General features: G+C 48.5%; 4 protein-coding genes across 4 annotated transcripts; 2 read left to right on the forward strand and 2 right to left on the reverse strand.

Moving 5' to 3' along the window:
• Positions 1-145: 145 nt before the first annotated feature.
• dug1 (Cys-Gly metallodipeptidase) lies at positions 146-1,807 on the reverse strand (the record flags this gene model as incomplete). Its single annotated transcript, XM_031145634.1, has 2 exons — positions 146-329; positions 384-1,807. The coding sequence occupies 2 exons, from the start codon at positions 1,805-1,807 to the stop codon at positions 146-148; spliced, it is 1,608 nt and encodes a 535-aa protein (XP_031009388.1).
• Positions 1,808-5,619: 3,812 nt separating this feature from the next.
• On the forward strand, positions 5,620-9,044 carry klf1_0 (Zinc finger protein; the record flags this gene model as incomplete). The annotated part of the gene is made up of 5 exons (XM_031145635.1): positions 5,620-6,122; positions 6,182-6,286; positions 6,336-7,578; positions 7,686-7,805; positions 7,878-9,044. 5 exons carry the CDS (start codon positions 5,620-5,622, stop codon positions 9,042-9,044), a joined length of 3,138 nt encoding a protein of 1,045 aa, XP_031009390.1.
• A 1,368-nt stretch (positions 9,045-10,412) lies between these two features.
• MDG1 (Signal transduction protein MDG1) lies at positions 10,413-12,981 on the reverse strand (the record flags this gene model as incomplete). Its single annotated transcript, XM_031145636.1, has 3 exons — positions 10,413-12,044; positions 12,617-12,752; positions 12,959-12,981. 3 exons carry the CDS (start codon positions 12,979-12,981, stop codon positions 10,413-10,415), a joined length of 1,791 nt encoding a protein of 596 aa, XP_031009391.1.
• Positions 12,982-15,374: 2,393 nt separating this feature from the next.
• Positions 15,375-16,777, forward strand: pkar (cAMP-dependent protein kinase regulatory subunit; the record flags this gene model as incomplete). The annotated part of the gene is made up of 2 exons (XM_031145637.1): positions 15,375-16,016; positions 16,085-16,777. The coding sequence occupies 2 exons, from the start codon at positions 15,375-15,377 to the stop codon at positions 16,775-16,777; spliced, it is 1,335 nt and encodes a 444-aa protein (XP_031009334.1).
• Between the last annotated feature and the right edge of the window lie 480 nt (positions 16,778-17,257).

Genomic DNA, 17,257 nt, shown 5'->3' on the forward strand with positions numbered 1-17,257 from the left:
CGTTTTAGGGAGATCCCGTCACGAGATTAGATGAACAAAAATACGGTAGCAGTTGCAGTTAGCGGATCCTTATGGGAGGTATGTTGCATAGAGACGAAAACAGGATATGATTATCATGAGAGAATAGCAATATCATTTGCGTCTTCTAATTTTCTATTGGCTCTTCGGCAACATAGTGCAAATATGCGCCCAGCAGCTTAATACCTTCGATGTAGTTCTTCTTGTCAAGCTTCTCATTGATTGAGTGCGCCGCATCTGTGGAGCTTCCCATTGGGAGAAGTAACACGTTCTTGCCGGTTGCTTCCTCGAATGTCAAGGTCACAGGAATACTGTTCCTCGATTAGTTTCCTTCTACGAATAAAACTGAAATGCATATAACTCACCTGCCACCCTCTCTTGTCAAGTCAGGCTTGACGCCCCAGACTCTCTCCACAGCCTTTCCAGCTGCGCTGAAGTTCCAATGCTTAGGACTAGCGACCCACCACTTGCCTGTATGCTGCGCATAGCACTTCAGAGTGTTTTTGCTCCCACATTTCTTAAATTGCTCTTCAACATACTTGTAGACGAGAGTGTTGACTTCCTCGATCTCCATATTGGGAACTGTTCGGATTGAGAACTTACCGATGACCTTGGCTGGGATCACGGTCTTAGCACCGGGTTGAGAGAAGGCACCTTCGATACCGTGGACCGAAAGCGAGGGGTAGCGCCAGCGTGCCATGAGAGTCCTCTCCTTGTCTGGATAAATCGTTGTAGTGCTGCCTAGAGATTCGTGGATGTTGTCCATGGTGAAGGCGATGTCGCCATATAGAGCCTTCTCTTCCTCTGTAAGAGGAGCAACGAGCTCATTCAGACCTGGGATCTGGATCTTGCCGTTGGTATCGACGAGGGTTGCAAGTACACGTACCAAGTCAGTCATTGGTTCTTGAGCTGTTCCGCCGAATACACCACTGTGCAGATCCTGGCCGGGTCCAGAGATCTCGACGGAGTAATAATTGCAACCGCGAAGACCATACGTTAGACAGGGCTTTTCTGTGCCGAGCCAGTAGTTATCTGAGATACAGACAGCATCCGCGTCTGCGAAGTACTTCTTTGCTTCCGCATTAATGAAGTCGTCCAAGCCCTCTGAGCCGGATTCCTCCATACCCTCAAAGCACATCAGAAGGTTGACTGGGAAATCAATTCCGGCTTTCTGATGGGCTTCAATCGAGTTCAGCCATCCCAGAACAGGTCCTTTGTCATCGGTGCTTCCTCTGCCATACATGCGGTCCTTATCATCAATCGTAAGCGTAAAGGGTTCCGTACCCCACCCATCTTCCTTCAGCGCAGGCTGTACGTCGTAATGACCGTAGACGAGAATCGTACGCTTCTTCTTATCGTTTCCGTAGCGAGCAATGATCACGGGTGGGAGCTCCATGTGCTCATGTCCAGGTTGCGGGCCTAGTGGTCTTGATTCAACCTCTGCTCCTAAAGCTGATAGCTCAGCAGCGAGGAACTCTCCCATGCGAACTACATCTGGTCGGCGTTCTTCATCTGCAGAGACAGATGGAATGGCAACGGCCTTTCGGAGACGTTCAATAAAATGGTTGGAGAGGCTGTCTACTTGCTTGAAGTAGCCGTCGAGTTGAGGAGCCATCTTTTTAGACTGGTGGGATCGGATGGCGTCTGTAAGGTAAGAATGCCTATGGGGTGGGTGTGTCAATTTGAACGGCTTCTTCGAGATTTCAGATTGCAGTCGATAGCCGATTTGATGACTGGGAATTTGAAGAAGAGGAATTGCTGCTCTCTGTGCCCGTTTGAGGATGAGCATTAGTAGGCCGGCGTGTTTTGTCAACTTGAAAATGGCGGGGTCCAGCTCGCCCGATACAAAGCGCTCTCCTTCCAGATCGGGATAGACTATCACGTGTCGGCAGTCTCAATACGTGAAACTCCTCCTTCTCCTTTTCTCTACCTTTGCAAACTATTCGTACCAAACACGATTAGATTTACTAAGTTTCTTATGAAAGTACGCGTCTTCGTGAGCACTTTAGATAAGGAACATTGTGCTCTGCTCCAACTATCTCCATTCTCCACCCTTCTCATGCTGAGCGTTTACGGACGACAAGCCTTCTTCATCTGTGACTGCAAGTCGCGTCCCAAAAGGCTCTCCTTTTTTCTCTGCGTTTAGCACTGGATATTCACCCCAGACCGCGAAGGCCGCCATTCTTACAATAGAACCATTCTGTGCCCTAGAGACATAGCCTAGGAGCTACAAACAGAGGACGATCTCTATTGTTTATGACCAAGTTTCAAGAGTTAAAATGTGTATTTGAAAATCCATTTTTAGAACTTACTCAGGTATTGAGGCTCCGCCATGATGGGTTTATTACCCACTTCCATCAACTTCAAGCTTGAACTGTACTTTTAATAGATTCAGACTGTCTCAAAGCAGGTAGCTGAATGCAATGCACACACGAAAGAGAAGTATTGAGGTTACATCAGATTCAACTGGACGTTTTCTGCAAAAGGAATAGGTTCATCCTGCAGACAGAGATTTTCTCATTCTGTTATGATGGGCAATGTGTTTGTAATATTTTTGGTGAAACAACATGGTCTTACTCAGCGAGCTTTCCACAAGGTCTTCTGGAAGCATACCCTTTTGGGAAGCGACTTCCGCTGGTGCAGGAACGTTTCTATTTCAAGCAACAAAATTCTCGTGGCCAAGAAACAAACAAAGGCGCAGACGTTGAAGCCACGACCAAAAACACAACGCAGTGCAGAAATGCTGTGGATTTGCAATACTAGCTCTTCTCTCTCTGAAGCTGGCTTTGGAAACGTTTGGGGGCAACACGTAAAGACCACGAGAACCAAATGTTGGCCATTTCAGGAGGATTGCAATCCTAGACCCTGGTGGACTTCAAGCGTCCGACTCGAGTGCCGAACCAATGTTCTGATTGAACGACGATACTTCAAACGGAGTCGTAACACGTTGACTAACCGCCGTGTGGTCAACAACGTCTGCATCGAGATTCAGAATGTTCGGATGAAGTGGTGCACCTTTTCGAGGGTGGCATCGCTGGCAACTGCAGCATGCAGGTGAAGTCGTCATGAAGCATCCCTCACCACAAGGTCGGCTATTCCAAACCACGACAGAACAATCAACCACAAAAAAGGAAAATATTTCGATGCAGACTTGTTACAACCAGAGTCTTCAATGTCCCCTTCCCCCTGCTAGAAGCGAACGAAAAAGAGTGACTAATGTACCTCAGGATAGTACACAACGTTCCTGCGGTGCATTTCAGATACTCGAGTATATATCGTCATATACCAATGACCTAACAATTCGTACCCCATGCTGCAAGTAAGCAGCATATTCTCAAACTTGAGAGAAACAGGCGTCATCTTTCTGAAATCCCGTTAATGCCGATCTTTCGAAACCTTCTTGTGGTAGTTCATGATGGCGAGTTGGTAGTAATACAGATAAAAGGGGGCCGTCAAAGGAGACTATCTATCTCATAACCTCCTTGATCGTATCTTCGACCAGTCCCGTGATTGGGCTGGTGTACTGTAATGATGCATTTGAACTCAAAGGTTTTATTTTCAACAACCGGAAGGAGAGAAAAAAGAGGAGCCTCAAACTTGCAAAGGATTGCGGGATCCTCACAAGAACTTAACTTAAATGTTCGGATGGGGCCAAAGGATCAAAGTTTAAATTCGCCTTCCTCAATCTCTACCTCTCACCCTGATATTTATTTCGATCCCGGATCTGGTACTCGTATAGTATGTACCCAAGCAGAAGATCATTCCACCGATACTGCAGTAGTCAGGAATCAAAACACCCCCACCATGGCATGGACCATCATCCCTCGTAGCCTCGTGGACCTGCTGTACTCGAGTAAGTCTACCCCATACCTGGGTTTCAGAGTCGACGAGATAGGAAGGGGTCAAGGCTGATGCACGGTCTTTCGAGGGACGGTGCGGAGCGTTCCCGCAAACGTCTGGTTAGGATTTTCAGATCTTCGCTTTCGCTTCTTCTCCTGCTCTACACAGCATACTGTAGTATGCAGGCATCTGCATTCCTATTTCAACGTGCGCCTCGACGCGGACGTAGGCGAAGATTATTAATATAACCCAAAGTACAGAATAGGATTTCTTGGAGGATAAATCCCCATATTCGATGCGACCGGAAAGTTCTGATTCTAAATTTGGAAGGGGTTACATTGCTATTACTGGGTTCCTCCGCCTCAATACCCCCAGCACGCGTTGGCCAGTAATGTGCCTTTTACAGTATGCGCGAGCAGGCATGAAACGCGTGGTAGGCCAGGATCACTGACAGGGGAACTCTAGAGAACGGACCGTCTTGGGAGCATTGCAGGCTTGCCGTACATGGGTGCTATTCCCAGTGCCCTCCCTACTCTGATGATTTCTGTCTTACTGTACTGTATTATAATTTCCAAAAGAATGCCCGCTGTAGTACTGAAGCCCAATCATACGAGGTTACTCACAGCAGACTGCGCGTTTATTTGCGTTAGCGCGCAGTTTGCCTATGGAGTGCTCACTCTCTCTCACTCACTACCCATGGCAATGACGATGATAGCCGCGAGTACCATAGATGCCTCTGGGTTATTTTGAAAAGGCACGGTACGAAGTACAGTACCTCGTCGAAGTAAAAGATGCGCACAGGAGAGATTCTCGGTACTGGGACCAGGGCTCGAGTCAGTGGGTGGCTGCCAACTTAGCGCTTCCATGCCACGAGAGTTTTTCCCGGGGAGCCATCGGGCCTGGCTACTTCGTGCCGCACTGTTCTTTCTGCAGCAGTTGGTACAGTACTTCGTACAGCATCTTCGCATCTTCGCATCTTCGTACTGTTACGAAGTACGATAGGTCCCTCCCACTTTACATTTCTGGATTTTTGTCCCTGTCGATCTAGTTTAGGCACTCTGACTAGATAATCGAGTCTGTCGCTAAGTGGCATCTACACGCGCGCGATTGACCTTCAACTCGAAGCAGTCGCAGACCAGCGACTACCGATCATAATGGTGGATTATCATGGTCATGAAGGGTGTGAGGGGAAGACGCTCCTGACTCTCCCACTCGTACAGTGAGTGGCTCTCCAGAGGCTCCACGCTTCAACTGGCCAGAGCGCTTAATTAGGGGGCTATTTCTGGATTGTCCCGCCAGCCCCTGCTGCAGTCTAAAACCTATTCGGGACTTACGTATCGACAGGCTTGTACGGCTTGCTGGGTTCCCTTACAAGGATAGTGAGAACTAACTCTATCAGTCCGCTTACTTGACATGGGTGGCTTGTACAGTAGCCTCTCCCAAATCCAAACCTCTTTCCCTCTCTCTCCACCACTTTTCTCTTGTACCCTACTGTACACATAATCGGAAAGCTCAGCAATGCCCCACGATACGTTCTATCTTTGTATTATACTGCGCAAACGTCTAAGAATACTGGAGATACCGAGTAAACTTCTTTCCATACCTTTTTAGGCCTTACCCCAGACGAGATTCTTACCAGACTTGCCTTGTCTACACCAAATCGACCTGCGCTGAGATTTGGCCCCGGATCAAATCAATTCCAGAAGGCTGTGCAAGCAAGGCTGTAAGGGTCCACCAGTCTTTGTTCCCAATTCGTTCAACATGTCGAGTCTTAAAGATATCATGGATGTCGATGATGTGGAGCCTCTTCAGTCCCAAGAAGCCTATAGAAGGTCAAGGGAAGCCGCATTACAAAAAGCCTCACTTCCTTCCATTGCCCCATCCTCCACGACTCCTTCGCCATCCATTGAAGACGACGACAACAGTAACAACAACAAAGGGAAGGCACCTATTAAGCGGCGCAGGTCCAATCGAGTCTCAAAGACGACGACTCCTCCAGCAGCTTCACGCTCCAACGTACCACGCCGAAGTAGTAGCGCCACTGGGGAGGCAATGGACTTCACTTCGGGATATCAGACCTCAGGGTCGAACCAAGCAAGCGCGTCGGGCACATCTCTACAGGGCCCGAGAGTTTCAGATTCGGGAGCAGAAATTCCTGTCAAGTACACGCCTGTTACAGGCCGTATTAGCAGAGCAAAGAAAGGAGTTCCTGTTCATACCTGCGAGATCTGTGCAAAGACGTTCACAAGGGCCGAGCACTTAAGGTGAGATGACCATGATTGGCATTGTACAATGGGCTATTTCTAACGATCAATCTGAACAGGCGCCATCAATTGAGCCACCAGAAGCCTGCATATGCGTGCACTTTTAAAGATTGCGAGAGGGCTTTTCACAGACCGGATTTACTAACAAGACATATGCATCGACAGTAGGCAGTCTAGACGAGTTCTTGGTAGAAGTAGCTGACATTATAATAGTGAAACGCAAGGAGAGGGGCCGTACAAAGATGGAAATCGAAGCAGAGCATCTTCAAGCGCATCTGAGAGTCAACCCCCATCTTTAAAAGTGGAAACTCCAGCGCAAGGCAGCCTTTTGAACCAGATCTCAACTACAGATTCCTCAACTCCCAGAACTTCTGCAAGTGGAGATAGTACCATGACTAGCACAAGCTTTGAAACAGTTGTTCCCAACTTTCAACCTGTAAATACTTATTCCCCTGGACCGTCGACGCCGCCATCTAACAAAAGATCGGCAAGCGAGGCTCAGCTTCGTGAATCTGGTTCATACACGGCGACATCTCCTCCCTCTACTAGGCGACCGGTAGGCTTCGAACAGATGAATCCGGGAAGCTTCTCTGGGACCATTGCGGATCTGCCAAATCAAAATGACTTCTCTCAGTCAACCCCATCCTCGTTTGAAGGGTTGGCCTTTGAGTCAGGAGACGGCCAGTCCTTCGACTATACCCGAGCACAACCATTGCCGCTTCTGAGAATTCCAGGAGAACCCTATATACCTAGCCTTTCCTACACCCAGGAAAATTCTCCATGGTGCTCATCCGCTTCTGACAGCTCTTTCTCCAATCATTCTGATGGACCTCGAAACGGCCGCCAATGGCGAGGACGATCCCCTTCAGTCGCTGACTGGGCAGTATCAGCCGCACCAACCCAGTGGTCTCCTCACGGAATTACTACTACGCCGCAAGATATGCGAGATCCCCCGTTTGATCCTTCAATTCTTGACCAATATGAAACAACTTATACTCCTCCTCGAATGACGCCACCAAGTCGGAACCAACTATTGGATGTGCCTAATTCATATGGAGCTTATACGTATATGGAATCAGTGGGTACTCCAGCCCTCTCGACTTATAATAAATCAATCGCTCAACTTTCTTCAGCGTCCCCTTCTCGAGTATCCAACGCCAGATTGGGAAGCATTAATCCGCCAAGAGCGAAGAAACAACTAGGAAGAATAAACGCAAACAGTACCAAACTGACCAATTACCAAGCACAACCGCACCTCAACACCTACCTAATAAGCTATTGGCAATATTTCCACACTCTTTTCCCAATCGTTCACCGTCCCTCTTTTATCTCTAATGAAGACAACCACCTTCTTACCTCCGCAATGGCAGCCATTGGCAGCCAGTATCAAAATACTCCCGAAGCACGAACAGCAGGATCTGAATTGAACGAACTTTGCAGAAAATCCTTTGATTTAGTAAGTCTACTTGTAAACCCCTCCCGTGAGCAGGAAATAAATGAGATGAAAAGAATATATTTCGAGTATTATAATGGAATAGGACATCACGTTGACCAGTACCACAGTGTCCGACATGGAATCTCAACACCATGCAAGCGATACTCCTTACTGAGATCTTCACACTGTTCCGAGGGCGAAAACCCATAGTACGATTGTCAAAACCTTTCGAAGCACTTTACAGAAGGGTAAGTTGAACTCCTCATCTTCCTAAGAAATGAATGGCGATCATTTTATAGACCAAGACTGACATGTTACAGTTACTTGAAAGCTCTGGCCAAGATTATATCCCAACACCTTGCACTAGCCCAGGCATTGCTCCGTCGGTCGAGTCTCTGCTCGACCGATTTGTGGCGCAACCTAATAACCAAGTCAATCAGAGCCAAGATGCCCAGAGCGAGTGGCTTCAATGGGTTGACAATGAAGCCCGCCAACGTCTTCTCAGTGCATGTTTCGTTTTCGACGTACACCAGTCAATCTACCACCAGCAGCCTCGTTCCAAAGCCTCCCGTATCAATCCTGGGCACTTCTACCAACCTTGCTTGGAAAGCCTCTGGACTGCCACTACCTCATCCGAATGGCAAGCTCAGCAATCCCAATCAAACTATAGCCCCCAGCAGCTTCAATTCATCGAGCATAACCTAACCGCTCAGAGCAATTTCGGTGGAACTCCCTACTCTGAAAACCTCTCTGTATCGCTCTTTGCAAATCGACTGCCAACCCGAGAAGACTCTATCTACCTGACTGATCGCCAACTCTACCATCCCGGCGTCGCAAGCCTCGAGACACTCTTCCCCACCTCGCCACTCGCTCTAACCTACCTCGCCCTCAACCACACACCTCTACATGATCTGCTCGCCATCGCAGGCGACACCTGGATCTTTGGCAAGAAGATCACGCCTCCATCTGCCTTTAACGATGCCTCGCAACGTCTAAAAATTTGGTCCTCATCCATTGCCGCCGCACAAGCAACCCAGCACGCCTGCCGTGTCCTATCACTCACTCTCAACTGCCAAGCTAATTGCATCACCGATTACTGGAGCGTCTACGTCTGCGTGCTAATTTGCTGGGCCTTCGGCCACCGCTTCCAGACCTCCATCTCCACAAGCGGCAACGGCAGCGCCACTATCTCACGAAGCAACTCGTCCAGTGCTCTCAGCGCCATGGGTGACGACGTACCCCAAGTCCCGTCCGCAGATGGGGTGCGGCTGAAAGCGTTTACGTATATTGAAGGCATGCTCGCGCTTGGCGTCGAAGACTTGTTGGTCAACCAGACGGCCAGTCTCAAAGGCGATACCTCGGGCGTCATCGCGGCCGTGAGGCAACGCTTGGAGCTCGAGAGTGTGGGCGGGACGTGCAGTCTGCTTGTTGATTGCATTGGCATCTTGTCGAAGATCTCGAAGAGCGGAAAGGGGAAGTGGTTTTAATTACCTCAGTGCCGTTCCGTTTGGTTCTGTTCGCCTCACTTCTTTCTTTCTACCTCGATACCCTCCTCCGCCTGCATGTCTTTCATTTCCTTACACTTCATTCATACCCCATTTATATTTCCGTCTCCTTCGTCTTCATCTTCTTATCACGGGCTTCTCTTGCATGCATTTCTAGGCGGAGCATCACATGTGCAACAACCGGTGTTCTTTCCATTCCATTTCCTATTTACTTTTTAAACTTTTTATCAGATCATGGGGCTAGCTAGCGGACATATTACACGGGTTTCATTTCATTCATGTTTGATGATCACGATGGGGTTGGGACAAGAAACGACTCGACTAATGTTGGAATTTTCCTATTTTTCCTATTTCATTTCATCCTTCTCGTCTCTTTCCTTATATACATCTATCTCATATCACCTACATATTGCTCTTTCGCTATTTCCTTCATCGTGCATTGTATCATCACCAACCCTTCTCATTAATGACTGATGGCGTTTTATTTTCATTTTCAGGAATGCATGAATGACGAGCGAGCGAGCGGATTAATGAATGGGCGTAATAATGGCTGGCGATGATACCCTTGCATTTACATGTGTGTATGCATATATGTATATATGCATGTTAGTTAGATCTCTACAGTGTGGTAGAGCATTATACCATAATGTCAAATTTCGGTCATGTATAATCAATCAACCAATGAATCAAAAAACAAAGATCTGCTATAATTCACTCACCAATTATGGAATTTGTTGGTATACACATAGTGACTCGTTAAATAGCCATCATTAATTAATTGGGCCGCTATGTAATTGGCTGATCTTATAATTAGTGAGGAAATCATAGTAGACCACATCATGACAATCGCAGTTTATGGATTAGTGAATTAGAGTATACGGGCAGTGGAGTGATTCATTTATTCGTAGACTCAAATATTGAAAATGTAATGGCTTAATTCGTAGCTATTTGACTATTTCGCCAGATTTAAAGTGAAAATGTAGTTCATTATTGACGTAGACTGACTACTCGGCACTCTTTTTATCTTTTCCAAAAACAACTCTCCATCTCTGCATTCATCCATCCATCTCTTCAACAACAAACGTAATATAAGCTCGGAGCAAAATATGACTGACCCACCCATGCACGCAAAAGCAAAAAAAGAATTGGTATTGATTGAAAACGAAACATCGAGAAACCGCAAGCAAGCAGAGCCATCGTTGTCTCCTGCATCTCCTTCACATTAAGTCGAGATAGGGATCAAGCAACACTGTTACTACCTATCGTACACCTCGAAAAGCTGGGCCTCGGCACCTAATATTACGTCATGTGCCCCCTTTCCTCACTTGTCGTCCACTTCAAAACAATCATCTAGTCTTTGCTGTGAAGCTTGGCCTTGATCTTCCCAAAGATGCTGGTCCGCTTCTTTTTCTTATCTGTGGCAGTGGAGCTGGCGGGACTCTCGGGGGCCTTGGTGCTGGACTTCGCTGGGGTTGCAGGTGTGCTCTTCTTTTCGGTAGTGGCAGAAGCTACACCGGTGGTGACAGTGGGTGCAGTTTGGGTCTCGGTATGGGAACCTGGAACCGTTCCAGGTGAGATGTCGCGTGATTCGGGCTGCTTGCCAGCCACGACCGCTGCCTTCAGACTGCTGCTTGTAGGTGCAGATTCGCCAGTTGCAGTTGCTGGCTTGACTTCAGACAGCAATTCCTTCTCCACGGCTGCCTTATCCAAAACAGCCGTCTCGTTGCCAGCAGCTTCAGGGGCTTGTCCAGACTCGGCGATCGACTCCTTCACAACCTCTGGGGTATCAATGGCCGTAGCTGCTGGACCAGAGCTTGAACTGGCATTAATAGAGGCAATGGAGTTCTGAACAGACTCTGGTAACTTGCTCGTGACTGACTCTGGGAGCTTGCTCGCCGCCCCTGAAGCATAGGCAGCGGCAGTAGCACCAGCAGCAAGAGCGGCGCCTCCAACAACAGCAGCAACATCGCCTACAACGCCTTTCTCGGTTTTGTCGGTCCCTTGGCCACCAGTGCCCTCTGCAGTTGATGGGGCAGTTGGGACTTCCTTCAAAAGCTCCTTTTCGACCGCACTCTTCTCCTTGACTTCCTCCGGTACCGCGCTGGCCTCTGGAGCAAATCCAGCCTCTGCCTGACTCTCCTTCACAATCTCAGGCACCTTTGTAGATTCAAGTGGGACGTTTGCGGCAAGGTTTGCTGTGGTGCTTTGAGGGCCCGACGATTGTATCGTTGGGCTAGCATCAAAAGTACCAGCTCCTGTAGCTCCCACTGGTAAGCTTGACTCCGGAATCAAGGCGCTAGAAATAGGAGGAAGATCGAGAACTCCGGTGCCATTTTGGTCCCGCTCAGCTTGAGGGGTGACAACTGGAGGTAGTACGGGAGCATGTCCCAAAGCACCGCTATTTTCGTACGACTCCTTGTCGGTACGGACGGCAGAAGTAATCGTGTTGGCGGTCAATGAGCTCGGTTCGGGGATCTTCTCTCCCGGCGCGATTTTGACTGGATTGACAGCACCAGCGAAAGCTGGAAGAGGCGAAACACCAAAAGTCTGAGACTCACTCTTCTCTTTGTCTGCCGCGACAAGCTCAGGATCATCATGGACCCCAGAAGTGAGAGTATTTGTGGTGAAGTCGCTTGGGGCTGGGACCTTCTCGCCGGGTGCCAGCTGAATGGGGTTCACTGCACCGTCTGCGGCTGGGAGGGGGTTGACGGAGAATTCAGCCCTTTCTGTGGCTGCAGGAGTCTCGGGAAAGGCGCCTGGCAGGTCTGACGATCCATTTTGTTCGAGAGGAGCCTTCTCGAGAGGAACATCCTTTGCCAAGTGGCTGGTTGTAGAGGTTGGTGCTACTCCAGACATGATTCCGGCTGTTTCGGGAGTGTGCTTGATGATGCGATCTGTAGTGAGGACGTTGTTGAGGTTGCCTGAAGCGTCGTTTTCTTGAGGAGCCGTGTGGTCGGTGACCCAATTGCCGTCAACAACAAACTGGAAGGTAGAGTCAGATTAGCAAAGGCGTTGCAATGAAGTTCTAGAAACAATTGCGCGCGATGGTGGTTCTGTCAGGATCGAGAGGAGAATTAAGAGAGAGCTTATATGGCGGGGGGGGGGGGGGCGGAGGTGGAAATAGGCGACAAGGTGGGTGGAAGCGGGAGATGCAAGCTTGATGGTCGCAAATTCGCAATCCAACCTGACTGGCAGCCTCTCCAGCGGGTGACCCTGCAAACTTTCCTTTTCCCACTACGGAGTACGTCATACTCGTACCGCCAGTGTAGGTACAAGAAGCTAGGTTCGAAGTACTTGCTTCTCGGCGCGAACTGCGAGGATGACGCACGTCTCGCCAAGCTTTCTCACCATAGCATAGGTACCTAGGAGCCTAGCCTAGGTACCCACGCAGACGAATCCTACGAGATATCGTCTCTGCAAAGAAAAGGGATGGATAACCACCCATCGTACAGTAAGGCAAGGTAGCCAAGGTGATCTTGAATTGTATCCTCCATAAAACCATAGAAAGCTTGACCGGCACCAATTGAAGGAGAGTTGTTTGTCGTGTTACGCACCTTGTAGTAGATCTTCTCGGCCGCACTTGGTAGCGTCACATTCTTTTCAAAGACATCGCCAGTCTTGACCAGCTTCTCTGTCTTGGACCAGTCGTCAAAGGTACCGGTGACATAGACCTCGGACGCGGGATGCTCCCTGGAAACGAAACATGTCAGCCAAGTTGGGTGAGAAAGTCATTGATCTGGTCTGGGACAAAACATGATCGAGCGAGCGAGAGCGCGAAGCTAGATTCAGTTTGAATTCGACGTAGAAGAACTGTCGCAGAGTGCGACGGATCATCTCATCTCATTCTCAACCCCCTGATCCAGCGTTGGGGCCCGTGAAAGAGACAAGTAACGTACCACTTGAAGACAAAGCTTCCCATAATTGCGATGGTATTATGTAGGGTTGATTAATTCGAAGGAGTCGTCGAGAGTGGAATCGTAGAGGGTATAATGATCGAGGCCACACAAATCAATATCAACAAGAAACGGGGTGGGGGGTAAATGTAATTTGGGGAGGTTGGTCTCGGTGGCTCGTCTTTTCGATTCTGCAGGAGTCTTTGTCGAGCCGGGAAAATTGGTAATGGTGCTGCCCTGGCCTGGTGAACGAGAACGAGCTACCTTAGGCAGATACGGAAGAGGCGTGCACTCGACGGACAAAGGTAGAGACAATTGAGAAAAGAGAAATGCGATGCGATGCGATGCGACGCAAATGTATCAAGTGATGGGATTAAGGTAGGGTTTGTTTGACTTGCAATTGCGATGATGCAGATGCAGGTTGGAAATGGAGACCTGACCCGAGAGTGTGCACAGCTGCTTGAGCTGGTGGAGCCGAGAGATAGCTCCAGGTACCCCGGAAGCTCTAACTTATAACGTCCAAATTCTGTTATTAATTATTGATCTTGCAACTACGCTGATGACTTTCTTTTGAAGTATATAGCTCTAAGAATGCTACTCAATCAGCTTTGATTGAAGTATAGTAAATGCTTTACAGTATCTACCTACCTAGCCTAGGTACAAGCTGACAATTCATCATCCCAGACACACTGTTGTCGTTCTCGAAGAGAGGGGAAGCTCGAGCTGAGCTATTTACAGCTATCATCAAGAACGCCTTCTAATTTCCGATTTCGAATCAGCAGATAGCGCAACATTAATACCGTATAAGTAGACCGAGGAATCGAATAGGGATAAACCCTTCTAATACTTGTACTATCAAGTGAAACATTTCTGTTAGAGACCTGGCTTGGTCCTCGTTTACGAGATATCTCTTTTTGGAAATATACCTTCCTATATATACGCTTGGTACCTTCTGATATGAATACCTACCTAGGTACGTATCAGTATTGCAATTACGTGAAAGTTGCCTCTCAGGAAACTATACAGGTACTCAAGATAGCTACCGTAGTGATAAAAGGGCTGTTGGGAACTAGTTGGGCTGCCCGAGACAATTCAAGCAACACTGACTCTAGTCCAGCCATGGAGGAAAGCAAAATAATGATCTCTAGCCGATGTTCCAGTCTTTGTTGAAGAAGTATTTCTGTTACCCCGCCTCCCATTTCCCTACTCTCCTCTCCTCCTCTCCTCCTCTCTCGTCTTTTCAAACTTGAACATTCGTGCAAACCTACCTCTTCATAAGGCTATCTTATACTCGATATCGGTGATTGAACGCTTAGGATCAGCAGCTAAGGCTTTGATAACAGGTGAGTTCTCGCGAGATAGATGGTCCCCTCGCCATCCTACGCTGCGTCGACCAAGTTGTTGGTTCTTCCAAGCTTATCGCCATACTTGGGTATACCCTACATACCTGGTATACAGTACGTACCGACATACCTAGGTACATATGCATGCCCAAGCATAATGTATGTACCGTGGACGTGCATCACAACTGGAAAGCAAACTCGAAGCTCTTTGCCGCAATCATACTCTCTTCTCGTCTGAAATCTGACATCTGACATGCACACTGAAGCTTGTTCTCTTCTACGCCTTTTCTAGAATTCTTCTAGAAGGCTTCCATCTCTCCGAAGCAAGCCGCATACCTGCCAAGTGCCGGTCTATCCAATCACCGTCGCCCTTGTGTTGTTCCGTGCACCAACGCACGCACCACCGAATCCCCGCCGAGTTCCTGTAACTCTCCAAATCTACTCTACTTAGTATTCTTAGCGAGGGATCCGTCTCACCTTGCCTGGCCTGGCCTTGCACTTGCACTTGCATTTGCACTTGCACTCGCGCTTGCAATTTGGTCGCAACCCCTCCCTTCTTCTGAAGACCTTCAGATGATAACAACTTGATATACTTACTTCCCACCTACTTGCATCTACACGTCTCTGCCAAGTCCATAGCTGCACCAGTACCGACGTGCTTCAACTACTCCCCTCCAACAATTTGCTAAACCAGAGCTTAATCGTAAGTCCATCGCCCCGCCCCGCCCCGCCTTCCAGTCAGTCAACACCGCTTCTGAAGGCACGCAATATATTCGCCTCAGTTGCTGGAGGTCACAACAAATAGAACTACACCTACCAAAGACGCTCCTTCCAGTTCGACATCCCTTCAAGGGACTGGTGCTTTCTTCCTCTTCATTCTTCCTTCACTGCATGACAACTGCTAATCTCTGCGAACACAGCCCTACACCCTCCGAAGCTTGGACCACGCCTTCCTACAACCCCTCGGTGCCGTCTCTTCCTCTTCGATTCCAGTCACCGTTTAGTCCTCATAGTTCAAACGCACACAGCAAGTACAACAAAAATTGAACACATCCATCCATTCGACCTATAGTCGAATGTCATATCCAGCCGCATATCTTCAAGAGATCCAGTCGCTGAATACAAAAGTCTCCGAGTCGCATCCCACTGATATCCTTCAGTTCTGCGCCAATTTCTTTGCAAAGCGTCTGGAAACACAACGTGCTGAATTTCTTTTGTCTTCGCCCCCAGACCAAACCTCCAAGATGTCCGGCCATACCTTCCCAGGTCGACATGGTACAAATCCCAATCCTTTTGGCGGAGAGGCACCCGAGCAAGTGAAGAAGGGTGCAATTGGCAAGGTCATGGAGGAAGACGAGAATGATTCATTGGCATCGCCCACGGCTCCAAGCTTTAGCAATACAACATTTGGATCCTCGTTCGGTGGAGATGCGGCTGGCGAAGGTCCGCCTTCCTCATTCAAGCAAACGAGTGGAGACGGCTTCCCAGCACATTATGGCTTGGGACGACGTACTTCCGTCTCGGCCGAATCACTCAATCCCACCGCTTCGTCTAATGATCATTGGACCCCTCCATATCACCAGAAGACCGAAGAGCAAATTACAAGGCTGCAGAAGTCAATCTCCGGAAACTTTTTGTTCAGCCATCTCGATGACGAGCAAAGCGGACAGGTCTTGGGTGCATTGGTAGAGAAAGCTATCCCCGCCAAAGGCATCAAGGTATGTACGCTTTAGTCAATGTAGCAAGGTATATACATCTAGTTTCTAGGTACTAACACATTTCTCAGGTCATTACCCAGGGCGATGAAGGCGACTTCTTCTATGTCGTTGAAAAAGGTTCATTTGGAGTATACGTTAACCCCAGTGGCTCTCTACAACCAGGTCCGGAGGGCTTAGGAACCGAGGTTGCCACCATTGAGGAAGGTGGATCATTTGGAGAACTAGCTCTTATGTACAATGCTCCAAGAGCGGCAACCGTCATGTCTGCTGAAGCAAACTCTACTTTGTGGGCTCTTGACCGAATCACTTTCCGCCGAATTCTCATGGACTCGACGTTCCAGCGCCGCCGTCTCTATGAAAGCTTCCTCGAAGAAGTGAAAATATTAAGCACGCTTACAAAGTATGAGCGATCGAAGATTGCAGATGCTCTGGAAGCCCAGAAGTTTCCAGCTGGTACGACGATCATCAAGGAAGGCGATGCTGGTGAGGCATTCTACCTTTTAGAGAGTGGCGAGGCAGAGGCTTTCAAGAATGACGTCGAGAAAGCCGTCAAGCAATATGGCAAAGGCGATTACTTTGGAGAGCTTGCTCTTCTAAATGACGCTCCACGTGCGGCCAGCGTCATCAGCAAAACGGAGGTCAAAGTTGCTACACTGGGCAAGGACGGTTTCCAGAGACTTCTAGGACCAGTCGAGAGTATTATGAGAAGGACCAAGTATGATGAAGGTGTTGAGGAAATTGATCCTCTTCAGAAGAAGTAAATGACCCTTTGCCAAATTTGTTATGAATGGGTTGGGATGAGGTTTAAGGCGTTGAACATGGGTTACGTTCGTTCTTGAGACATTGTTAGGTTTTGGTGGCTGGGATACCTTTTACGCAAAGAGCTTGATAATTTCAAGCAACGTTCAACCGACTTTTCATTCGTGAAGTGGTATCATGTTTTACAATTATGCTAGAATAGCAGTACATTATGAACTCCTAAACGCCAAATGCACTCTTTCCATCTCTAGTGCTCTATTTCCCTCTTCCAAGACCATTCATTCTTCCTAGTCCCTCCCTCCATCCCTCCCTTAAAAGTGCCTTCTCACCCACACCCCACCCTCTCAATCCATTTCATCTCACCTAGCCCCCTCCCTCCTCCTCTCCAACACCTCCCTCCGAACCCCCTCAGCCGCAACCTCCGTCTCCAACACCCTCCCAACCCCCCTCCGCCACCCCTCCTCCAGCCCCTGCACCTCGCC

Source organism: Lachnellula hyalina, assembly GCF_007821495.1.
Source record: "Lachnellula hyalina strain CBS 185.66 chromosome Unknown contig00006, whole genome shotgun sequence".
NCBI lineage: Eukaryota > Fungi > Ascomycota > Leotiomycetes > Helotiales > Lachnaceae > Lachnellula > Lachnellula hyalina.